This window comes from Accipiter gentilis, chromosome 8 (assembly GCF_929443795.1).
Source record: "Accipiter gentilis chromosome 8, bAccGen1.1, whole genome shotgun sequence".
Taxonomy (NCBI): Eukaryota; Metazoa; Chordata; class Aves; order Accipitriformes; family Accipitridae; genus Astur; species Astur gentilis.
The window spans coordinates 44,080,050-44,103,785 of NC_064887.1; the positions used below are offsets into that span (position 1 = coordinate 44,080,050).

The 23,736-nt window shown below is 67.8% G+C and overlaps 2 protein-coding genes across 6 annotated transcripts; one reads left to right on the forward strand and one right to left on the reverse strand.

The window, feature by feature from the left end:
• Positions 1-1,560: 1,560 nt before the first annotated feature.
• PALM (paralemmin) lies at positions 1,561-19,112 on the reverse strand. 5 transcript variants are annotated; one of them, XM_049807927.1, is made up of 9 exons: positions 18,896-19,112; positions 8,915-8,963; positions 7,616-7,696; positions 7,380-7,510; positions 5,745-5,868; positions 5,279-5,300; positions 4,925-4,987; positions 3,731-3,862; positions 1,561-2,148 (listed from the first exon to the last, which is right to left on the reverse strand). In XM_049807927.1, the coding sequence occupies exons 1-9, from the start codon at positions 18,898-18,900 to the stop codon at positions 1,562-1,564; spliced, it is 1,194 nt and encodes a 397-aa protein (XP_049663884.1). In that variant the 5' UTR covers positions 18,901-19,112; the 3' UTR covers position 1,561. The 5 variants fall into 5 exon arrangements, with proteins under 5 accessions (XP_049663884.1, XP_049663882.1, XP_049663883.1 ...); XM_049807925.1 differs by having other exon boundaries at positions 4,925-5,014; XM_049807926.1 differs by lacking the exon at positions 18,896-19,112 and adding an exon at positions 13,501-13,829 and having other exon boundaries at positions 4,925-5,014.
• Positions 19,113-20,367: 1,255 nt separating this feature from the next.
• On the forward strand, positions 20,368-22,226 carry PRSS57 (serine protease 57). The gene is made up of 5 exons (XM_049807945.1): positions 20,368-20,448; positions 20,724-20,877; positions 21,100-21,244; positions 21,703-21,963; positions 22,047-22,226. The coding sequence occupies exons 1-5, from the start codon at positions 20,379-20,381 to the stop codon at positions 22,224-22,226; spliced, it is 810 nt and encodes a 269-aa protein (XP_049663902.1). The 5' UTR covers positions 20,368-20,378.
• The last annotated feature ends 1,510 nt before the right edge of the window (positions 22,227-23,736 follow it).

The following is a 23,736-nucleotide window of genomic DNA, read 5'->3' on the forward strand; positions in this document are numbered from 1 at the left end:
CGTTTGGGACAGGGCTGGTGGGAGATGGCACACCACCCCCCCCCCCCCCCGATGGCAGCCCCCGTGCTGGGGCGGGGCAGGGCAGGACTGTGCCCCTGGGGATGCCGGACTGCAAGGTGGTGAGGTGGGCTCAGCGGGAGCCACGTGCCCAACACCCGTGAGATGCGTCAGCTGCTGTGGCAGAAGAACCCAGGGTTTGGACAGGGCTCAGCACCCACGGGTGCCATCGTGGGCGCCTCCCACCCTCCCCGCCCTCCCTGCCTGCCCCAGCGGGTCTCAGTGGGGAGGAAACGCTGGTGCTGGTGGTGAAATCCCCGCTGAAGGGCTGGGGCGCAGGGTGGGGGGAGCGGGGAAGGCTGCTCCGAGTCCCGGCACGGACACGGTGTCCCGGGAACACCCTCTGTGGGACACCGGACCCCTGGCAGCTCCCAGTCCCGGTGCCTGGGGTGAACTGGGAGGCCCCACTGCAGCCTGGGGCCCCAGAAAGCAGCTCTGCAAAGCTGCTGCCACCGGGCAGCAGAGGCAGGAGGGGGACGCGGTGCAGGGCCATCCTCCCACTGCTGCAAGGGGGCATGGCAGCTCCCACCCCATCCCCATCCCCACAGGACTGGGGGCCCCCAGCTCCCCTTCCCTCGCTGCCATCACTACCCACGTCACCCCAAGAGGACACAGGCAGCCGGCCACAGCACCTCTCCACCAGTAGTGCCCAGCGACACCAGCGTGGCAGCCGAAATGGGGAATGGCCCTGTGGCAGCCTGCAGCACCGGTACCTGGATGGTGGCAGCCGTCACCGCGAGCACCAGGGTGAGGAGCCCACTGTGAGCTCCCAACCGCAGTCAAGCATTGCGGAGGGGACGCTGCCCTCAACGCCCTTCCCTCGCCTGGACACGCTCCATCCTGGAGGGGCTCACGGCTTGGGGAGCCCAGGGGCGTGGGGACGAGGACGCAGGATGGAGCAGGGACATCCATGGGCAGCTGCGGGGGGACAGCCCAGGGCCTTTCCCTGCAGGAGAAGGGGACGGCGGAGGTGCAGAGAGAGGGGCTGGCATGGGGCTGGCTCCGTGCCCACCACGGGCTGGGCCAAGCGTGGGTCCCACTGGCCACCGGCTCCCCGGGAGTCATCTACAGACGCAGCGGCGTCCTCCGATCCCCCAGCCCGGCCAGCTCCATCCTCCGACAGCAGGTGGGAAGTTGCCGGTGAGAGGAGGGAAAGGCTCCGGCGTCGTCAGCAGGAGGGCTCCGGCGCAGGGTGAGGCCGGGCCGTGGGTGGGGGTGGGCGTGCCGTGGGACGAGGGGGTCTCTAATAAATATCACAGGCAGCGCTGGTGGGGTGCGGCGCGGGGCGGATGTCAGGCAGACGGGGCGAGCGGTGCCGCGGCCGCGGTTCGCTGCTGCCTGCTGCGGCTTTGCAGGCGCCGTGTTGGATCTCCCCGGTTCTGCAGAAAGAGGGTCTGTGTCCGGTGGGGGAGGGAGCCCGGCGTGCCGGGGCGGCGGGCCTGGCTAGCGGGGGCCGGGGTGGAGGGGGCTTGGCGGGGGCAGCCTGCTCCGGCGGCGGCGTGGCTCACATCACCGTGCAGCACTTGCAGCGCTGCTTCTTCACGTCCGTCTCCTGCTCAGCCTCCTTGGTGTCTGTGGCGTTGGCGCCCGGCTTCTGCCCGCCTGGACCCTCCTCTCCCAGCGGCTGGGCGGCCACGGGCTCCAGCGCGGTGCCGTTGGGTGGCGCGTGGTCCTTGCGCGCCGGCTCCGGCTTGCTCTCGGCGTCCTCGATCACCACCAGCTCAGCCTTGATGGTGCCCTCCAGCCCCAGCACCTTCTTGGTCTCGTCCTCATCCTCCACGTTCTGGTAGCCCATGAAGATCATGGTGACAGGCTGCTCCCGGCTCGGCTCCATCCCCTCGCCCGGCGGCAGCACCACGGTGCTTTCCCGCGGCTTGGCCTGCAGCCCCGTGATCTCCCGCCGCGGCGTTGGCTTCTGGCTGGCCGGGGCGCTGCCGGCCTCCTTGCCCACCTTGGCCGGGGCCTCCCGCCCGGCGGCTTCGCTCAGGGTGGCCTCGTCCGCCTTGTGCAGGAGCTCGTCAACCTCGGAGGAGCTGAGGGGGTGAGCCCCGTTCTGCAGGGCTCCGTCCTCGGCACTCACCGCGTGCACCACTGCGGGGACAAGAGGAAGGAGGGTGAGGGGGGCTTGGGCTGGGGGGCTCGGGCTGGGGGGCTCATGCTGGGGGCACGAGTCAACCTGGAAAAGCTCCTGCTGGCACAACCCGCTCAGACCCGGCTCCCACGTGGCTGGGGAGCGGCACCTTCCCCTCCCCAAAGGCACCGGCACCAAGGCCAGGACCCCCGGCAGCACCCCAACACCCCCCTTTGGCTGGAGCTGCTGCCAGACACCCCCCCCCAGCATTGCCTGGCCCCTGCCCAACACCAGACGGGGAGGCCGAAACAAAAGCACAACGCAAGGAGTCATTCCTGGCCCTTGGCACCTCAGAAGCCTCAGACGCGGCGAGCCCCGCAGGAGCCGCAGCCATCTGCCAGGTCGCCGACAGCCTGCCAAGCGTGCCGTGGCGGGATGGCATCCGGCTGGCGCCTGGCTCGGCCGGGGCCAACACGATGCTCTGCGGCAGATCGCCGCTGCCACCTGTAAGACCCCAGCGAGGGCTCGGGAGGTGCCGCCCCACCACGTCCCACCACGTCCTGAAGCATCCTGCCGCGTTCCGCTGCCTGTGGCACCCGGTGCCCAGGAGGGGACGGGGCTCCTCCACCACCGGTGCGCTTTGCACGGCTGCTTGCAGCGCTGGAGGCAACAGACGTGCGTCACGGCGAGAGCAGCCTCCGGCTCATCGCATTTTCCACTTGACCTGGGGCATCATGCGACGATCAGTGCAACAGCCTCAACAGCCAGTTGATGGAGTGATGGACGACAACTGGCCCAGGCAGGGCCGGCTCAGCCGGGACCAACGCACGGCTGCCCTGGGCCGACCGCTGCCGAGGCGGCTCCTCGGCCCATCCCTGGAGCTGAGGGTCCCAGAGCAGCCAGGGGGCTGAGCCAGGTGGGTGGTGGAGGTGAAGGCCAGCGTGGCCCAGCACGGCCACGGCCACAGGGAGGGTGTTGAACGGGACCGGCTGCCAGTGCAGCGCAGCTTCCTTGGAGAGGCGGTCGGTCCACTTGGCCACTGCAGTCCCCAGTAACGTGCCCCAGCTCTGTGGCTGGTCCTTGCCACCGGCAACCACCCCTCGGGTGTCACCAGGCCCTTCGAAGCAGGTTGCCAGAGGTTCCCAAAAGCAGGAGCCACAGGCAGAGACCGGTCCATATTGCCGTGCCTTCTCTGCACCCAGGAGCCACGCTCTCCTCTGCCAGCCTGGGCACGTTGGGCCGACGTGGTGCTGGTGCCATGTTCCTTGCCTGCGGGACGGGTTCCCGAGTCTTGGACACAGCACATCCTCTTCTCTGCTCTCCAGCAGCGCAGGGTCACCATGATGTGCAAACCAGGGCTGGCCCATCAGGACTGTCTACACCATGCCGCCGGGACAGATCCCACGCTGGGCTGGCCAGGGCGCAGGATTGGGGCCGGCGAGGGGTTGCCCAGAGCCATCTCCCCTACAGAGCTGGCGAGGATGGCTGGGAGTGGCCCCAGCCCTTCCTAGCCCCAGCGCCTGCCGGGATGCTCGGGTGTCTGCTCCCTCGTCCCCTGCCCTTTGCTCCTGATGCCTCTGAGCGGTGTGGGACAGGCCGTACCTTTCAGCTCATCCTCGTACACTTTGACCCCCTGCAGACAGTGGTTCTGGGGGAGCATGGTGGTGCTGGACAGGACCTTGGTCTCTCCAGTCACTCTGTCCTTCTCCACCGTGATCTCCACTGAGTACATGGCTGGGACACAAAGAGGACAGCGCACATTACGGTGGCCCCGGCCCTCCCTAGCCCCTGCTCAGCGGCCAGCAGCGGGCAGGCGCATGGCGGCAGCGGTGCGGTGCGGTGCGGTGCGGCGCGGTGCTCAGCGGCGTTAGCAAGGCAGCAGGCGGCAGCAAGGAGGAGTGAACAGCAGAGGCGGGCGCGACATCCTGGGCACAGCCCTCCTACCAGGACCCGCGGGGCCGTCGCAGTCCTGGCACTGCCGGCGTCGCCTTACCTCCACAGCTTCTGTGTCCCCCGGGGTTGGGGCCCAGCCAGGCGCTGGAGGCACCAGGGCAGGCAGTGCCACGTCCGTCTATCCGGCCGGTGAGCGGTGCCAGCCGCAGGGCATGGGCTGGGAGCCAGGCTTATGCTTGTGGGAGGTGGCATCCCCTGTTGAGGGTGCTGGCCCTGGGACAGCCCCTCCGCTCCCGTGGGATGGGCGATCCTTGGCACCTCTCCTTCGGGCTGCCGGCCAGTCCCTGCCGGCACCAGGGTTGCCTCGGCCCGGCGACACTTTGCTCTGAGGACCCCAAGACAGGGTCTGCCCAGCACCGGTGCCGCAGCCCGGTCTGAGCCATCCCCCCAAATCAGAGCAAACCCCTCCAGCAGCAGAGCTGGCCACAGCCCCCCCAGTGCGGGCAGCTCAGTCCGGCGCACCCCTGCAAGCTCCCCACCGGCAACCAGCCACGGTGCCGTGAGCACTGGCGCGGGGTCAGCCATGCCGGCAGTTCCTCTCCCTTGCCCGCGCTCTGAGAAGCCACAAACAGAGCAGGAGGCGAAGGATGAAACCGGAGCAGAGACATGGAACGGGGTGGGAGGGGGGGGCCCTGAACCACAAACCAGCTGTGGGGTGGAAGTGAAAACAAACCCTCTGATTGCAAATAACTGATGTTCTCTGCCTTGGGCTTGGAAAGCCATCGAGCGGTGGGGAGCAGCGGTGGCAGGGCTGCGAGGTGGGCAGCGAGCCGAGGGGCGGCGTGGAAGGGGAGGGGGAAGCAACCGGGAAGGAGCGCTCCTCCCGGAGAAGCGGGCACCTACCTGCCTTCATCATGTCAGTGCCTTCCACCGCCTTCATGGGGCTGCTGGAGACCTTCTTCTCGGCTGGGGACAGAGAGGAGAGGCGACCACCTGAGCCAAAATAGTCGCCTGGTCATCCAGGCGCCCGTGGGATGGGCCCCAGGGAGGGCGATGTGTCTCCCCATGGCTGGTACGTGGTTTGGGCTCTGCTGCCGCAGGGCACCGCTGCCCGGGAGGGTACAGGGACATGGGACATGGGGATGGGGCTGCCCCAGCTCCCCCCACCCATCCGGACCCAGCACCGGGGCAGCACGAGGGGGCAGCGGGTGCTGCCTCCCGAGAGCAGGAACCGCGGCCGAGGCAGGGATCACCTACCCTTGACTGTGCCCAGGGGACTCTGCAAAACAGAAGGGAGAGGTTAGAAGCTGCTGCACACCCGCTGCCCGCACACCCACCACCCACGCACCCATCCCCACTGGGCCAAGGGACCCCCGTCCCTGCTGGCACAGGATCGGCAGGGCAGGGGCTCCAAGGGTGACAGGGACACGTGGGGTGGCCAATCCACCCAGCTTGGCTGGGACCGGGGCCCACCGCAGCCGCGCCAGCACGCCGGTGCAACCCTGCAGCCGATCGGCAGCGGTTCCCCGCGCTCGGCCCCTCCGCCAGTGCAACCTGCCCGCCGCTGTGCCGTCACCCCGGCAGCTCCTTGCTCCACGCTGGCAGCAAGAACCAGCTCCAGTCTGGCGGGGTCTGAGCAAGCGCCAAACCCCCAGGCAACCCCTCTCCCCATCCACCCCTCCCGCAGCAGGCAGCCCTGCCTGCAGAGAGTGGCTGCGCCCACCTTCTGCATGTTGGGGACAGCCTCTCCCTTCTCCTCCTTGGCTGGCGACGCTACTGCCGCCAGGTTCTCCTTGGTGGAAGCTGCCGAGCTGCCATTCTCCAGCGTCTCCAGCTCCTTCTCCAGCCTGCGGAGAGAGTCAGGGCTGAGAGGCCATGGGGAACCGTGGTGCAGGCAGCCGCAGCAGACCTGCAAATGTGGGCCAGCAACATGGCACAGAGACAGACAAACCGACCTCCGGCACGGCTGTCGCCAGCTCTTTGCAGGGGAAAAGCATGTGTTTGCTCGAACAAACCCAGGGGCTTCACCAGCGGGTGCTGCCCTCGTCCTTAACCCAGGCACCTGTCGGCCGCACACCTCCACCTGTCTCCACAGGGCGACCGATGCTCAGGACGCTTGCAGCTCCGCAGCCACTGAGCGACTGGGGTGGCCGCTCGGCTGATGGGTTTGGTGCAAGTGGATGGAAGAAACCCCCTCTGTGGGCACCGAGCAGGGGGACTGACCCCACAGCATTGTTTACTGTCCCCATGCAGTGACAACCGAGCCCACCACGCACTTGCCAGTGCCCTCGCTTTGGTGGCACGGAGCACCATCGATCCATCACCGTTCTGCTCCCACGTGTGTCGCCCAAAGCCTGTTTGAGCTTCCCACAAGGACAACCGCCCGCTCCCAGCCAGAGAGCCTGGCCAAGAGCTGTGCCGGCAGCAGGGCCCCACCGGGACACAGCGGAGGTTTGGGGAGTCCCCACGGATTAATCTCCATGTAAATTAGGGCCCCTCTGTCAGTGCGGTGGCAGCACCCCCCGGCACAGCCCCCCCTTAACTCCTGTCTCCCCACGAGGCGCCGGTGGAGGAATGCACCGCACCATTAGACGGACACAAAGGCCCCTTCGTGCCTGACCCCTCTCTGCACCGATGCTTGGTAATTAATGGCACAGCCATGACTGATTGCATTCTTGAAGGCCAGCTGGGCTGCTGGGACACCTCCGTGCCGGGGGTCCCGGCCCCCCCGCCCCGCCGTCGGCAGCCCAGGCAGGAGGGGGCTGGGCAGGGGCTGAGGCTTCTCCTCCCTCACCTCCCACCCTGCCCCTTTCCCAGGGGCTGAGCCACCGCAATGGGGATGGACACCCACGGGGAACCAGCCCCGTGTTTCCCTGCCCCTGCAATCAGGGGTGCTGGGCACTGAACAGCCCCCCAGGGGGGGTCCAGCCCCCAGCCCAGCCCTGGTCCCTAGCCCCATGGCTCCCACCGATGCCCTACACAGCTTGTGGCTGCCGCAGCCCCGGGCAGAGCAGAGCTGGGGGTGTCCGTGCTCAGAGGGGCCGCGGGGGCTGGATGGGCTCTGGGACCAGCTGCAGCCCGTGGACAAATGGCAGCAAGAACGGCTGAGCCCTGGCAGCGCCATGGAGGGACCTCCACTCCCGGCAGCTCCAAGCTCCGGGGCGGATGCTCTCCTCCGAGCAGGGCCCTGGCTGAACTCGAGCGAGCGCGGCCACACGGCAGCGTGTCTTGTGCCACGTGCCTCGTGCCCAGCACGCGGGACTGAGCGGTATCTCTGCCTCCCGTCTGCTCGGGGGGGGTCTCTGGAGAGACTCGGGCACCCTGCAAGCACATCCCGACCCCACGCCATCCCCGTTACCTCTGGATGGCTTCCTCCAGCTCCTTGGTCTTCACCTCATCCTCCTGCATCTGCTTCTTCATGGCCTCGTCCTCCTCGGAGGCTGAGGCCGGGGCCCCCTCCAGCAGCCATCTCTCCCGCAGAGCCTTGGACTGGGGAGCAGAGGGGGGTCACAGTCCTGCCACCCCCACAGCGGGGGGGGGGTCCCGCCACATCCCCGGCACAGAGGCAGCCCGGGGGTCCCGTGGGATCCTCACCTTGAGATGCTGCAGCTGCCGCCTGTCGTCCTCGAGCTGCCGCCTTTTGTTCTCGATCTCCGTCTGACGTTTCCGCTTCTCCTGGAGGGACGAGAGCGGCAGAGCCGGAGTCGGCACGGGGAGGGGGCACCTCCCTCCCGGCCGGGGCAGCATCCCCAGAACAGGGAGGAGCAGGGAGTGGTGGGCGAGGGGCTCCCGGGGGGTCTGACATGGGGACACAAGCCATGTCTGGGGCTGCAAGACCGGCCTTGGGGACGGCCCACCGGGAACTCCCCAGCCCTGCATCATGTCCCTGCCTTCACCGGGGGAAACTGAGGCACGGAGGGTGCAGAGAAATCAGGGCAGAGCCTGGAGCCTGTTCACTGTCTCAAAACGTCACCTTCCCCTCGCCCGGCCCCACTGAGCGAGCTGCCAGCATGGGGGGGGGGGGGGGGGAGACACGGACCAGCCCCCACGGCCTCTCCCCCGCCCCCCCTCGCTGCACATCCTGGGGCCGGTCCAGATCATTTCAGCAGAGTCAGTCCCAGCCGGGGAAGCGTCACCCGCTTTCTTTTTCCTCTGGCCCAGAACAATTTGCCCTTTGTGTAGCGGAGATCGGCCAGCAGCGGGCCGGGCCGGGGAAGCTGGCAGCCCACGGCGGGCAGGGGAGCTGCTATGGGGCAGCGATGGGGTTTAAAATCAACCTACTGCCCTGCTCTGTGCCGGGGAGGGGCTGCCCAGCATGGCCCCTGACTGCTCGCTAATTAATATAATTACTAGGGCCCATAGCAGGCAGGGCTGGATCGTGCACCATCCTCAGCCCTTCCCTGGGAAAGGACGAGGGGGGAATCATCACTCATTTCCCTCTCACTCGGGGCTCATCAAGGCGCTGCTTCATTAATTAAACCTCCCGGCTGCCCATTGCTCGCTCTGTCCTTGTTTCAGCAATGCAGCCAAGCCCTGCCGGATCCTGCACCCCAACTGTGGCCTGTCCCTGGGAAGAGCCGCCGCAGGGCAGGATGCCCTGGCACAGGCTCCCGCGAGTCTGTGTTTGGCTGCTAGAGACCCCCTGCCCGGGGGGCACCCACGCAGGCTCTCTGGCTCATGCCCCTGCCTGCAGCCCCGGAGCAGCTTTCCAGGCCAGAGGCAGCAGCTGGGAAAGTGGCTGCACAGCCCCAGCGCCAGCACAGCCGCTGCGCCGGCACTCTCCTCCCCGCTAGCATCTGCCCCACGTGCTGCAAGCGATGGCGCGGGGAGGTAGGGATGCCAGCTCAAGGTCCAGCGCGCTCGTCGTGCACCCGCAGAGCACAAGGGACTCACCGCGATGGCCTGCAGCCTCTCCTGCTGAAGGGTGCTGGCCTCCACAACCCTGCAAGAGAGCAGAGAGAAGCAGTGAAGAGTGCGGGCGGCGGGTGAATGAGGACATTGTGCCACCAGTGAACCGGACACGGCGCATGGACAAAGGCTGAACTCTTCCCTTCCGCCGGCTGCTTTCTCCCCTTCCCCGTGCCCCCCCCGGAACCAAGCACCCCTCGCCCACACAGCTCCTCCATGCACCCCTTGGCCCCCCTGCCCTGCCCAAATCCCCCGCGAGAGGCACCTGGGGGTGACGTGGTGTGGCTGGACCTGCTCCTCCCATGGCCACGGCACAGATGGAAATGGTGACCACGGAGGGGCTGGAGTGGGACATTTCTGGCCACCCCTGCTGTTCAACCTGGCTCACACTTTCCATTCCAAGCCCATTTCTTGGCTGCTGACACCTTTCCTGGACAGTGACCTTTCGGGGCTGCGCACATAGGCACAGGCACACATACGTGCACAGACACACGGACGCACACAGACGCACGTGCACACACGGACACGCACAGACGCACACATTGCAACAGGCTCTGCTCCAGCTGGGGTTCATGCTCCCGGGCCCGGCACCCGCCTCCACAATGCAAACTGCCGTGGCCGTGCCCGGGGATGCTGCCGGCGGCGGCCACCTCACTGGCCCCGACGCGGCTCTCCTGGGTGCAGCCGGGCCCTGGGGTGCTGCGAGGCGGGGGTCCCTTGCCCCCCGCCCCGCAGCCACGTGCTCATGCACCCACCTTCCCACGTCACGGCAGCATGAGTGCCCTGGACCAGCCCGACCGGCAGCGCAGCCCCACGGGGCCCGGTGAGAGCCCCCACGCCGCAAAGCATCAGGTGCAGGTTCAGCAGCCGGGAGTCGCAGAGCGGAGCTGAGGGCGGCTGCCCGGGGCCCAGCTGTGACGGGGGATGCTCCAGTGCCGCAGGGAGCCGGCTGGCTGCTTGCCAGATGATGCTAACGAAGTGCTTAGCTGTGACAGTAATTAGGGTGGGAGGCACGGAGGTATCATCAGGCGATGGATCATTGCCACTTGCTTCCCAGAGCATGGGACAAGAGAGCCTGCGAGTGGGCAGCTGCGCAGGCAGCCGCTCTGGAGGAGACACCAGCATGGAGACACTGGTCCAGGCTCCGGTCCCCGCTCCCTGGCACCCGGGGCCATCCGTGCTGCTGCCCTGGGCGAGCAGGAGGAAGGAAACCCGGGCGGGGGGTCTGTACGCCCCAGCCCGGAGCGGGGTCTGGCTCTGGCCCCTGCCCGTGGCTGTTCATGCAGCTGGTAGGTGCCGGGGTCGAGGCAGCGGAGGGGGAGAGCTCTTGGACTTAATTTATGCAGGTAGTTAAGTGCACATCCATTTTTGCAGCTCCCAGGAGCTCCTGCCCTGGCTGAGCGCATGGAGCTGGGATGGCTGATGCGCGGGGGGCCAGCGGGATGCCCCTGCACCTGCCTCTCTCCGGGTCCATCCCCACATGCCCGGCCGGGCCCGGGGGCTTTGAAAGCGCAATTAAAACGAGACGCAGACAGTCCCTTCCCAGCGGGCAGGAGGGAGGGAGAGGAGCAGCCGCAGGGCCACTGGCAGTCCCAGTCCATGTGGGGCGGCTCGGGGTGAGGGGGGGACAGGGAGGAGCGGGCAGCACCGTGTCCCCAGCACAGCGGGAAAAGCCATTAGCAAGGAGCGAGTGCCAGAAGCCCGGTCCCACCCTGGCCTCACCGCGGCTGCGTGCTCAGGGGGCACCCAGCGTCTTGGGGGCCGCAGACCTGCTGACACAGGCTGAAGCCATCCCTGGCTTCATACGGCACCAGCCACCACAGGAGGCGAGCCGAGGGCCAGGGAGGGCAGCCCCAGCCCAGCTCAGGGTGCCCATTTTGGAAGACAACACGCACTCCATGGTGCTACCCAGCACGCAGGGGCAGGGGGCACCGACCCCCCTTCCCAGGTTTTGCCCCATCCCTGCTCTCCCCCCACTGTTGCATCGTCTGCTCCCCTGGGGATGCAGGCTGGGCTCTGCAGATGGCCCAGGGCTGGGGGCGGCGTGGGTGGGAGATCTTCCCCATGCTCCCATTAAGGGCTTTTTCCAAAGATGGTTTTACCACAGCGTGGGCACAGACTGATGCCCCACACACACAGTACGTCCCTGGCCACACGTGCCAGCACGTGTGCCCTTGCACATGTGTGTGCCCTCGCACAAGTCCCCCACCGGCGGGGACAGCACACGCCTGTGCAAGAGCCGGGCTTTGCAGGAAATCGTATGGGCTCTGCCAGGGCGAAAGGACCCCCCGCCTCCGCCTGCCGCCTCCTCGAAGACGGCGATTAACCGAAAGCTGCTCAGAGCCGCCCGTCCTCCCCGCACCCCAGGATCCCCGCAGCGCGTGAAATCCAGGCCAGAAAAACAAAGCAGGGAAGGTGTCGCTTTTGTAGCGGTTATTTTTGTGCTGTTTGTGGCGACGCTGTGACTGTTTTGCACGCGCAGGCGCACACCCGCCGCTCGCGGCCTCCCGTGTGTCACGCCTGGCAGCCCGATGCCGCACCCCGAACAGGAATTAAATAATTACAAACCCAAAGGAGTCAGAGTGTCTGCGAGTCCCTTTGCTGTCCCTGCTCTCTCTGCTGCTTCTCCCTGTCCGGCTCTGCGGGGTCTGAGAGCAGCAGCACCCGGCACAGGGACAATTGGGGGGGGGGGTGAGGGGACAACCCCACTCCCTTCCCGGCTGTCCCAAACACCAGCTGCACCCCACAACCCCCCCACGGTGGGAGCTGTTCCCTCGCGGGGAGAGGAGCTGGAGACAGTGGGTTTCCCGAGGAAAACCTCCTCTGCCAACCTGCCGGGGCTGCGAGTGGCGTCTGCCCTTTCCCCAGCCCCGTGCCCAGGCTCTTGCCTCGGCCCTGGACACGGGGGAACTTTTTTTCTCAGGAAGGACAGACCGAAAGCAGTTGCACAACTCGGAGGTGGAGCTGTGACAAGGGCGGCGATGGACCTGGCAGGCCCCCACGAGACGCCCCCGGCACACGAGCGTGGGGGCTGTGGGGACGCAGGGCCCTGATGGGGGGGGGAGCACGGAGCTGGCATCGGGAGCAGCATCCACATCATGGCCCTACGCCCTGCCTCGGGCTCCAGCCCAAGGGGTGAAACCTCCCCTTCCCTCTCCAAACCAGCGAGGAACCCCCTGGAATTTGGGGCAGCTGGGACGGCTCTCTGCAGAGACAGATTATGTGCAAAAGTTGAAGGGAAGAACCGGCCGCCCGCCGCCCCTGCGCCCTGCCCCGAGCCAGGGCTGTCCGAGCAGCCGCGGAGCCAGGCTGGCACCGGCCCCACGGTGCCGGGGCTGCCCTTCGCCATGGGCACCTCCCTGCTCTGGGGTCAGGGGTCCCCCCGAGTCCAGCTCTCGGCACCCCAAACTCAGAAGGCTTTGGACCAGGGCCTGTTTCTCCCCTGGATCTTGCCCCGTTCGATGGATCCAAACTTTTACAGCATTCCTGAAACGTTCTGTTCTGCTTTTCCTCCCTCCTCCATCCTCTTTATTTTCCATTATTCGCTACAGTCTCCGCATTCCCGGGTTGGACGCCAGGAATCTTCCTGGCCCAGGGAGAGACGCAAAACAGGCTGGATGCCCCTCGCTGCACCCTCCCGGCCCCAGCTCTGCCCCCCCCGCCCCCCCGCCCCAGCAGCCTGCGCACCCCAGCCCCACTGTGGGGCCCGACCCGAGCTATAGCCCTGGGGGGGGACACGCACATCCACGGCCGCCAGACCCTGGCGAGAGGCGGGGGGGGCAGAGCGGGGACCGCCCTGGTCCCCCCCGCTCCCTGCCCGCTGGGACAGGGCGAGGAGATGGAAGGCCGGCGGAGGGGTCCCAGCCCCCCAGCCAGCCCCTCCCGGCTCCCGCCGTGCCCTGTCCCTGGGGGTCGGCAGGCTCGACGGGGACCCCCGCTGCTGGGGGCAGGGAATCAGCGCCCCGGGGCCCGATCCGGATCCGGGGGGGGCGCACACACACCCAGCCCCTCCCCACGCCGCGGCGCAACCCAGAGCAGCCGCTCCCCGCCGCCGTCCTCCTCTTCCTCCGCCGTTCACCGCGCGGGCGGTGCCGGCAGCCCCGGGCCGGGCCGGGCCGGTACCGATGGGGCCCCGCAGCCTCCGGCCCCGGTGACCGACGGCTCCGCCGCGCCGGGAGGCGGTTCGCTGGCAACGGCGCCATGGCAACGGCGCCATGGCAACGGGGCGAGCCGCCGGGAGGGGGGGGGATGCGCGGAGCGGGCGGGGGGGGGGGGGGGACGACGACAGGGAACCGAGGGGCCCCCCCGGGCCCGGGCGGCCCCCGGGGCTCGGAGCGCCGCTCCGCGGTCTGCGGCAGCTCCCCGGGGCCGGCAGCCCCGGCGGGCCGAGGCCTCGGCGTCGCCAGAGCCTCGCCGCGGGTTTCGGCCGCGCCAGCCAGAGCTCCGGGTCCGGGCAGGGGCGCCGGGGAGGGGCGGCGAGGCGAGCCCGGGGCCACCGAGCCCGGGGCCACCGAGGCCCTCAGGCACCGCCAGCCCAGAAAGGAAACCCAGGGTGAGCCCTTCCTCCCCACCTCATTTCACCCGGTCTCACGAGCTCCGGTTAACAGGCTCATGCTTTGCCGCCCGGCGTCCGCTGCGCGCGTGTCCCGGCTCAGCCCGTGCCGGGGCTGCTCCTCGAGCCGTTTCCGGACGCACCGCGTGGCAGGGAGAGCCACGGGCCGTGGTGCAGGAGACGAGGTCGAAAGGACCGGGGACGCGGGCGGCACCTGGGGATGGTGCCTCGGGAACTCCCACCTGCGAAGGCAGCAGTCCCTGGACCCACGGACGGATCCACACACACGTGTGAGCACGCACGCGCCCCGTGCACGGACCCGCGCTCTCCCTTGGCTCTCCAGCTCTTTCCAGCCCTGCTGATGCTGCCGTTTCCTACCATCACAAGGGAAGCCCGTGACCTTTTGTCTCCTCCCCGCCTGACATGAAACAATAATGTTTATTTGCCTTCCTCTGTTTTTTCCCATTAGCTCATCCAAATGTGCGAAGAGCCGTTTCAAGCTGCTCCTCCGCTCCCCTGACCTCCGCTCCCTTTCCACTCGCTCAGCTCCAACCCCGGGGGAAGGCAGGGAGAGAGCCCTGCACAGGAACACCGTCGCCCAGGCCCCCGTACCGACACTGGCCGGCCACAACCCCGGGGAGATGGGGGGGATGCGGGGCTCAGAGCCTGTGTAAACAGCAGCATCGGTGGCAACTGAGGGCCCGGCACTGATTTACACCGCCATTCCCATGCCAAGAGCTGGGCCCCTCGGCCGGGTCCGGAGTGAGGCTGCCATGGGGAGCAACGCCTGCGGGGATTCTGCAAAGCCTCCATCACGAAGCCATTAGCAGCGGGGCCGCTATCGAACGTCCTCGCCCTCGTTGGCAGCGGGAGCAGAGGGGAGGGGGCCACAGCAGCCCGGGGGCCAGCACTCATCGACCACAACGGCAAATAAATCGGCAGCCAGCGGCTCGGGCGAGGATGGCCAGAAAGCTGTGCTGCTGAGGTGCCGAGTGCCAGGGGCGGCTCGGCAAAAGGTCCGACCCGCCTGCTCAGGTCCTGGTGACACGGGGGCTACTCCTGCCCTGCCCCACGGAGCTGGCTGCCTCCACCCTGCAGCCGGCTGCGTCGCCCCAGCGCTCAGTCCCGCTCCTTCCCTCTCCGTGAGCCATGCCTTCCCCATGCTGCCTGCGCAGCCCCATCCAACGCTGCTGCCCTGGGAGGAGACAGGGACGGGGGGAGATGGGGGGAGGCGGGAGGAGGAGATGGCAGCCCCAGGCTCCCGAAAACGCAGGATGCATTAGAGCAAGCAGAGCTGCCTGATTGATTCTTCGGGCTGAGACGTGGGCTGGGAGTGCCAGGAGAAAATGGATCCCATGAATATTTGATGAACAGAGGCTTGGGGAGGGAGTTTGATTGGAAAATTACAGATCTTTCAAACAATGGTTCAAGTGCCCTCCAAACACTTGGGTTTCCAGCTCCCTTCCAGTTAGAGGAGCAAGGTTTCCACCGGGAAACTCCCCCACGATTTATGAATGAGAGTGGAGCTGGCCTTTCCCCATGCCTGGGACCACTGACTGGCTGGGACAGGCAGGCCCAGCGCCGGTCCGGGACACGGTGCCTGGCTCCCTGCCGCCTCAGAGTGGTCCCAGCCGCGTCACTTGGTCCCCGGGTTCCCACTCACACGAGGCAGCGCGGCTTTCCCACACCAACCCCATGAACACAGGCACACATGAAGCTCCAAGGAGCCAGCAGGAACGTGGCTCCTGCCCCCACTCCTGGCAGGGGCACCCCGTGAGCCCCAGGCACCCATGGGGAGCTCGGTCCTCGGCGCCAAGCCGAGGGGCTGGGCTCAGCCCACGTCCAGCCATGCTCCACCAGGAAACACCTGGCTGGGGCAGGATCCGCCCCGGGTCCTCTCTCTCCTCCCGGGGTGCTGCAGGACTCATCCTCAACCCCGAGAGCAGCTTCTGTCTGGGGCCCCAGGGGCTCGCTTGCCTCTGGATGGAGTAAAGACAGACTCGGGAAACCGGGCTCCTGCGCACGCCTCTGCCTCCAGCCCCGAGCTCCGTGCCTCCACCCAACCCGGCCCCAGCGCACGTCGCCTCCCCAGCTTTCCTCCCGGCCCTTCCTCGACGCCGTCACCTCCACCGCTGGAGACGAGCCCACGCCACAGCCTGGCTGAGCCCCGGCACGGCGCAGACCGCACAAACCACCAACCCCGCGTGGGGAAAGGGGCTGTTTCTGGCCAGAAAGTGGGAACACCAACACTGACAGCTTCCCAGGAAACCCGCTTGGTTCCTACCCAGCCACGCAGCTCCGGCCGAGAGGCCCCGTCCCACAGCAGTGGCCAAACTCTTAACCCTGAGATCCGCCAGCCCTGAGCAGGGCTGGGGTGCCATTGTGCGGCCATCTGCGGCGGAGCTTTATGGCCTCCTTTGGGAGAGCTGGGAAGGGTGACGGTGCCGTCCCCTTGGCTGCACACAGGGACAGGGACAGACCCAACTCCCTCTGGGTCCTTGCAGCCGGCCGGGAGGCAGCGACAGTCCAGCCTGGGGAGCATCAGCTGGGTTTTGCTTCTCCCCAGAGGCAGGCAGAGAGCAGGGTCCCAAGTCCCTTCCCAAAGGGCTCCCACGTTATTCCTCAGGCAGAAATCTCCCTCTTTCCCCTGGGTGCGACTGTCGGCTTTGGATCAGGGATGGGCAGGGTCGGGAGGGCAGGACCAGGAGAGCCCCTGCTCCGAGGAGACCCCAGACCCAGAGGGGAGAGCAGCGACCTGCTGAGACAAACTACTGGAGCAGCCAGATGTGGACACGCAAAATCTCCAGCTGCTCAAGAGCATCAACAGCAGTGGGAGCAGAGGACCGACGAGCAGCCCCGACGGGACCAGCACAGCCTTCACAAGAGCTGGAAGCTTTCAGCCAAACCTCCCTGGGCACCAGTGGCTCACGGCAGCCAGGACCCTCCTCCAGCCGCTGCCAGGGCCAAGGCAGAGCAGGAGCCAAACCAAGGCCAGCAGCATGCTCCCCGGCACCCATTATCTGCGGCAGAGCCAGGCCAATGTAAAGGGAGCACCTTGCTGTGTCCCCACCCACGCTGGGACTCTCCTAAACCTCCAGCCCCATGACCAGGCTCTGGATTTGAAGGAGCAGGACTGACCTGGTGAGACCCGGGGCAGGGGCACCAGAGCTGCAAGTCCCCCTGTAAACCTGGACCCACACAGCAGAGCACGACTGGGCATTTTAACCACCGACTTTTGCACATTTATTCCAGCCCAAAAGCTCAGGAGCCTCCTCCCAAAGAGCTATAGCCAGCTGAGTGGCCAGAGGGGCTGCCCATGCAGAAGCCATGCGTGCCCCTGTTTTGCTTTTTGGCTGCACCCTGCACCCGCAGACAGGACTGCAGGGAAGATGCTGCTCCCACAGCTCCAGTGGGGCGAGCCCCTGTCCCAGGTCACTTGTAGGGCTTCACTCGAAAGGAAGAGCCATCGGCAAGTCCAGCATACAGAGCTGGTGGGAGGGAAGCCCCCGCACCCCTGCACGGGCAACTCGGTCCTTGCTGGGAGGGTCTGTCCAAAGCCTTGGCTGCTGGAGGAGCTCGAGGGAGAGCAGAGTGGGGTGAAAGGCAGCGTGCGGAGCCCGGGGGCAGGAGCCGCCATCCTGCCTGAGACCCCTGCTTCAACCCCAGCCCTTGATGCCTCTGCCCCAGGAGACCCCACGCCTGGACGCTGCAGCTCCTCATCCCGCTCCCCAGGGCACATCGCACCTCTCGGTTCTGCCCTTTCCCTCACTGCCTTTTGGCAAACCACGCACATGTTGTCCTCCCCAAAGAGGCACTTTTTTGAAGGGACCAACGCACCAGGGAGCTGCCCAAAGCCGCAGACCTGCCTTGGCAAGCTCTTGCACCACAAAGCCTCCGGCCCCCCCCAGCGACAAGGGGAGCCGCTCTGCTTCCCCCACCCCACAGACGCTGCGCCCCAGCCTCCGAAACGTCCCCAAGGCCTCTCATGCTGCTCTCAGCCCTGAGCCAGCCAGAGCCCACCCCCACCCCAGGAAACCACCACCCTGTCCCTTGCCAGCGCCCCACAGCTCCATGGGGGTCCGCAGGTGGGAGGCAGACAGCAGCGAGCGGGACCTGTTGAGCACCCAGCATCTCGCTAGCAGACAGCCAGTCAGTCGGTGCAAGGCGAGGCGCCCGTGAGGAGCGGAGGGTAGCGAAGCTGACCCCGGGCTTGGCTGGATGGCCCCGGGAAGCCCCCAGTGCTAAAACTTGGAGATGCCGGGGGGGACCCTTGTTTGCCATGGTCGGGACCAGAGCCACAGGAGGGAAAGAAAGGGCTGGGTGAGACAGGGCCAGCCGGGGCGGCTGCTGTCACTGGTACCTGGCACATCGAGCAGCCGACCAGCCACCCGTCCTCCCAGCACCAGCACGCTGTGGGCGGGAGCTGCCCGTGTCACCGAGGGGTAAAACCAGTGCGATGGTCCCCAGCTACCGGCCTCCACCTGCTCCCTCCTTCCCCCATCCTCCCGCAAAGCCCCATGCCCGGCTCTGAGCCCGCCTGCAGGCACCGGCGGACCGGGCAGGGCCCCACCGCAGCACACAAAGGATAAGGCCGGGGCCGGAGCACGTCCCTCCAGCGGGACCCGGCACACGAGGACCCCCCTGTCACAGCCGGGTCCCTCAGCAGAGAGCTGGGGGTGCGTGCGCAGGGAGGGGTCCACGGCTCACAGCCACCCACTCACCCCAGCCACACGCAGCAGCAACAACAGGTTCAAAACACAAAAATAAACGCCCTTCCCACCCCCCCTCTTCCCGCACCGCTGACAGCGGAGACTCGCCCCCCGCAGCCCCCGGGCCCGCTCCCGGGCCCCCGCCGCTGCACCCCAAGCTGGCGCCTCGGCACCCCACAGCAGGGCAGGGACCCGGGGAGGGGCAGCACCTGCTGAGCCGCATCGGGGGGACGGGAGGCCCCAGTATCGGGGCCCCGAGCCCCAGCACTGGGAGGATGCAAGCCCCCAGTATTGGGGTCCTGAGCCCCAGCATCTGGGGGGATGTGAGCCCCCTGTTTTGCGGTCACGAGTTCTGGCATCGGGGGGATGCGAGCCCCCGGTTTTGGGGTCCCAAGCCTCGGCATCGGGGGGATGCGAGCCCCCGGTCCTGGGGTCCTGAGTCCCCGGGATCAGGGGGATGCGAGCCCCAGGCTTTGGGGTCCCAAGCCCCGGCACCGGGGGGGGATATGAGCCCCCCGGTACGGGCTCCGTGAGGCCGCGGTGTGGGGCTCCCGCAGCGCCGGTGCGGGGGTCCCGAGCCTCGGTACCCGGAGGACCACCCCCCCCCCGGTACTGCGGTGTTCAACCGGCGGGGGGGGGGCCGCGGCCCGGTGCCGGGGTCCCGCGCCCCACGGCGGCGGCGGCGCGGCCGGATCCGGTACTCACTCCATTTTCCAGGCGGGCTGGGCGGCCGGCGGCGGCGGCGGCGGCGGCGGCGGCGGCGGCGGCGGCTCCGGCGGGGTCGGGCCGGTCGAGGCGCGGCGGAGCGGGGCCGGCGGCCGCCGGCGTCCCGGCGCTCAGGGCCCGGCGGGCGGCGGCATCCCCGGCGGGGCTGCGGGATGCGCAGGGATGTCGGGGCCGCGCCGGTGCTCCCGCCTCCCGCGCCGCCCGCACAGCTCCGTCTGCCGGGCGCGGCCCGCCACTGCCGCCGCCCCTCACCCGGCCTCGGGGCGCGGCGCTCCCCGCCCGCCGCTGCCGGCGTCCCCGGGGCTGCGGCTGCTGCTGGTGTGCGGGGGGGGGACGGGACGGGACCCAAAGCGGGTCCCGGCTGCGCGGTGCTCGGCGCGGGGCAGGCTGGAGGGGCCGCGGGCGCTGCCGGCTCCTTGCCGCGGGTAGCGAGGGCGGGACGAGTCGTCGTCGTCCCCAAACGCATGCCGCCCCAGGAGGGTCCCCAGGCCGGGCAATGCCCCGGCCAAAGGCCACGCTCATCGCTCCCACCGCGCCAGGGCCTCCGCGTGCCCGGCACGCGCCCCTGACGGCGCAAAGGGCGGCGGGGGAGAGGATGGAGAAGGGGGGAGCACGGGCTGCGAGTCCCCCCTCGCCGGTCCTCTGTTTCCCAACGCAACGGTTGGCGTTGGGCAAACAGTGGCAAACTGACACAGGAAGCCCAGAGCCAACCTCTGAGCCCGGTGCCGTTACAAAACCTGCCTGCTGCTGGGGCGAGAGCTCCGCGATCGGGCCTCGAGCAAGCCCGGCTTCTGCAGCGAGGGTCGCCCTGGCAGTGGGGCCCCCTGTCCCCCCACCGTGGTACACCCTCACCCCGGTACACCCTGCATGCAGCCTTTCTTGCACCCCAGAGGGGATGCAGACCAAGGTGGGGGGCAAACTGCCCCCCGCCCGCAGCACCATCCCAGAGCCAGGCAGTCTCTGGAGGGGCCGAAAGATGCGTCGGGTCCGAGCACAGCACAGTCCCCTGCGTGACCCACAGCAGCCAGGCTGCCAGCCAGCCCCGGGGACACTGCCACATCCTGGGAGGTGTCCTGGGATGTGTGCTGGGATGCGGTGGGGCCCTGCTGCTCCCACCTCTCTGCCAAGAGGAGAGGGGTTTCATCCTAATTAGCTCAAGGCACAGTCAGGACTGGGTTGGGAAGCCGCTCTGCTTTCTCTCTTCCTGCCCCTGTCTGCTCTTCTTCCAGCAAGCTGTTGCTTTGGGAGAAGCTGCAACTCTGCATCTACCCCCGATACAGCATTGCACTGCCAGTGCCCCCCACCCCACAGCAATTGCACAAGGCAGCAGCACCCGGAGAGGAGGAAGCAGGAGGGAGATATCTGCTGGCACCCAGGCGGAGGCTCAGCCTCCAGAGTTATTTAAGCACCCCCACCCCTGAGTGGCCCCAGAGGAGGCGGCAGTGGTCTGCTCTGCACCAGCATGGTCATGGCTGGAATGTTCATCCTCAGCCTGGGAGGCACCATCCTGCTCCCAGCACTGGCCTCAGCAGGTAATGGGAGAGCTGGAGCCGAGAGGGCTGCAGGGCTGGTCGCACAGCCAGGACGGGAGATGGAGACCCCGAGCCAGAGCACCACCGTGCAGGGGAGCCTTTGCCCTGCCACACTCAGCCCTCCTCGGCCAGAGCTGATGCTCGGCTGCTCCCTGGTGCCTGTGGGTAGTGCTGGGGTGCTTGGGACACACAGCCAGGAGCAGGACAGACACGGGCAAGAGCCGTGCTGGGACTCCCTGGCAGCTGGTGACCGCTTGCACCCACCAACCCACCAGGCACCCAGGGGAGCCGGATCATCGGGGGAAAGGCGGCGGCACCCCACTCCTGGCCCTTCATTGCCTCCATCCAGATGAACGGGGAGCACATCTGCGGGGGCTTCCTGGTGTGGCCCATGTGGGTGATGACAGCAGCCCACTGCCTCGTTCCCGGGTAAGCCATGCTCCCACGCAGCGCACGCACCTCCCGTCCACCCGGGGACACGGCGCGGCCCCCTTCAAACAGCTATTCCCATCCCAGGGGGTTACGCAGTCCTGGAGCAACCCCCCTCCCGCCCGCCTGTGCTCCCCTGGAGCCCACCTTGCCAGCCCCCTTCTCCCCATCCCCGATCACCCCCAGCCACGGCAGCGCCCGCTCAGGGCCCCTCTGTCGCAGGCGCAGCCCCTCGGTGCGCGTGGTGCTGGGCGCCCACAGGCTGGAAGAGCCCGAGGAGTCCCAGCAGATCTTCAGCGTCGACAAGTCCGTCGCCCACCTGTACTACGACCCCTACTCGGGGGACAACGACATCCGCCTGCTCAAGGTGAGTCCCGCACGCGTCGCTGGCCGTCGCGGACCTGCCCACCGGGGCGTCGTGGGCTCCCGCCGGCCGGGAGGTGAGGTGGCCCGTGCCCCGTGGGGCGCAGGAGGGAGAAGGGGTGCCCCACGCCCCGCGAGGCGCAGGAGGGAGAGGCCCACGAGGGCCCGAGCCGACACTAGGTGTCAGTGCTTCTCCGGAGAAGCGGGACCGCGCCGCGGGGTGCGATGGAGGTGGCCGGGGACACACCGACCCCGGCTGGGACAGCAGCCCCCTCCGCTCCCGGGCAGCCAGTCTCTAGAGCAGGCTGGGACCAGTGCGGGGGGCTCAGCCCCTGAAGAGGGAAGGGCAGGGTTGGGGCGGGCGCGTGATGGGGTGCGGGGGGGTCGGGGTCCCCAGGCAGGAGCAGCTGGGGGGCTCTGCCCCAGCAGGGAAGCCACCTGCGCCCCTGGCTCCCCGCCCAGCTGAACACGTCGGCCACGCTGAACGAGTACGTGAAGCTGGCCCACCTGCCCTCACCGCAAGTCGACCTGAATCCCGGCACTGTCTGCTACGTGGCGGGCTGGGGGGACATCTCCAGCTCTGGCGACCAGCCCACTGAGCTGATGGAGACCAGCACCACTATCACCAAGCGGAGCCTGTGCCGAACGCTGTGGAGGGGCAGGGTCTCGACCAACATGCTGTGCGCGGCCAGCCACACCACCACGCTGCAGGGCATCTGCTCAGTGAGTGCACTCCGGCCCCGTGCCCCCCAGCCATCCCCCTCCAGGAGATCCGCTAGTCTCCCTCCCACCCCCTTGCTTTGCAGGGTGACTCTGGGGGACCCCTGATCTTCAACAAAAAGGTTTATGGCATCGTCTCCTTCTCTGGGAAGAGATGTGGGGACCGCCGGTACCCTGATATCTACACCAAGATCTCCAACTACATTGACTGGGTGCATCGCATCGTGCAAAGGCAACACCATCAGAAGGGGCAGCCGAAGCCCTAGCCAGGCCTGGAAGGGGGTCTCGGGGGCAGACGGGCTGCGGGGAGAGGGTCTGAGGTGTCTTGGCTGTCTGGCAGCTCCCAGGAGGGGAGAAGAGGGCCAGGAGTCCCAGGTCCTCCCAGCTCGGAGGGGGTTTGGGAGCTGATGCTCAGGACTCCTCAACCCAGGGCAGGGCAGGAGACCGACTCTGCCTATTGGCGAGGGGAGACTCGTCCCCCCAAGCTGTACAAGAAGCCCCAGCACCTCGCTCTGCCTCTTGCAAGAAGCAACATTTGCCTTCCTCAATAAAACCTGGTCCCAGCCCTCCGTCCATTCACCTTCCCTCCACCTACCCTACTCCCCCCCCACCTTACAGAGGGGCCACAGCCCTGGTTCTGGGGTAGGCAGGAGCTCCAGGGACCCTTGCCCCCCATCAGCCCCGGCCCACCCTGATCCGGCCCCAGGGACGTGATGGGGAGACCAAGACCAAGACGGAGACGGAGACCCACCTGCCCTGGGAGCCAGCAGAGCCTGGGCCAGCGTTTTAGCCCCCTTTGGTGGGCAGCTGAGTCCGGGAGGGCTGACTGATCCCTAACCCCGCACTGCCCAGGAGGCTGCTGCCCATCTCAATGGGGGGGGTGGTTTTCCCCAGCTTTCCCCTCTCCTGTCCTTCCCCTGCCCCACCAGGATGCCCTCTCTGGCTCTGTCACTGCTCCCCATTGCACTCCGGTCCCCAGCAAGACCCCCCTGGCTTGTCCTGGGCTGGGGTGGATGGAGCAGGGGGTGCAGGAGGAAGGAGGCAAGCACCAGCCCCTGCTCATGACTAGGCCCTGTCCCAGAGGAGCCAGGACCCTCATCCAGGCGCTGCCATCCCACAGAGCATCCCAGATGCGCTGGAGCTATCTTCCCACTGGGGTGGGGCTCCCCATCCCATCCCATCCCATCCCATCCCATCCCATCCCATCCTATCCCACCCTGTCTCATCCCATTCCGTCTCATCTTGTCCCATCCCGTCCCACACCGCACCCTCCCCACCATGCTACGGGACCCCCCAAACAGGGGAACCACAGACACCTCCCGGGGGCAGATGGGCTCCCAGCCGCCCGGCTGCGCTGGCAGAGCCCGCAGGGATCCTGTCTAGAGCCTCACCCGCCTCCCCAGCACGCTCGGGCGCGCAGATGGATGCTCGTCCCAGAGGGAGCTGGGTGGCTGCGGGCGCAGGGGTCGGGAGCTGCCCATGCCGGCCGGGCGGACACGTGCTGCTGGGTCTCAGCTGAGACATGCAACACAGCATGCGGCTTTGCCCAGCGTCACGGCCGTCTCCGGGGACAGACCCAGACATTCCCTGCTCCTGGTTGTTTGTTTTATCTGCAAATTGCTGGCACGCCGTGGCCGCGGGGTGCAGCCGCCCTCCCTGCCCAGGGGATTCCGCAGGAGGCTGCAGCCGACCGCAGCGTCTGGCACAGGCCATCTCAGTGCCCTTGGGGCCTCGGCCGGAGAGAATGAAGGCCAGGGCTAGGCCAGTGTGCCGAGA

Excerpts from the sequence above, each read along its gene's own strand:
- PALM (XM_049807925.1), bottom strand. Across the intron at positions 7,511-7,615 it reads GGCAGCTGCAGCATCTCAAG|TCCAAGGCTCTGCGGGAGAG; the intron begins GTGAGGATCCCA and ends TCTGCTCCCCAG. Across the intron at positions 2,149-3,730 it reads GTACGAGGATGAGCTGAAAG|TGGTGCACGCGGTGAGTGCC; the intron begins GTACGGCCTGTC and ends TTGTCCCCGCAG.
- PRSS57 (XM_049807945.1), top strand. The coding sequence starts at position 20,379 with ATGGTCATGGCTGGAATGTTCATCCTCAGCCTGGGAGGCACCATCCTG. Across the intron at positions 20,878-21,099 it reads GCCCACTGCCTCGTTCCCGG|GCGCAGCCCCTCGGTGCGCG; the intron begins GTAAGCCATGCT and ends CCTCTGTCGCAG. Across the intron at positions 21,964-22,046 it reads CGCTGCAGGGCATCTGCTCA|GGTGACTCTGGGGGACCCCT; the intron begins GTGAGTGCACTC and ends CTTGCTTTGCAG.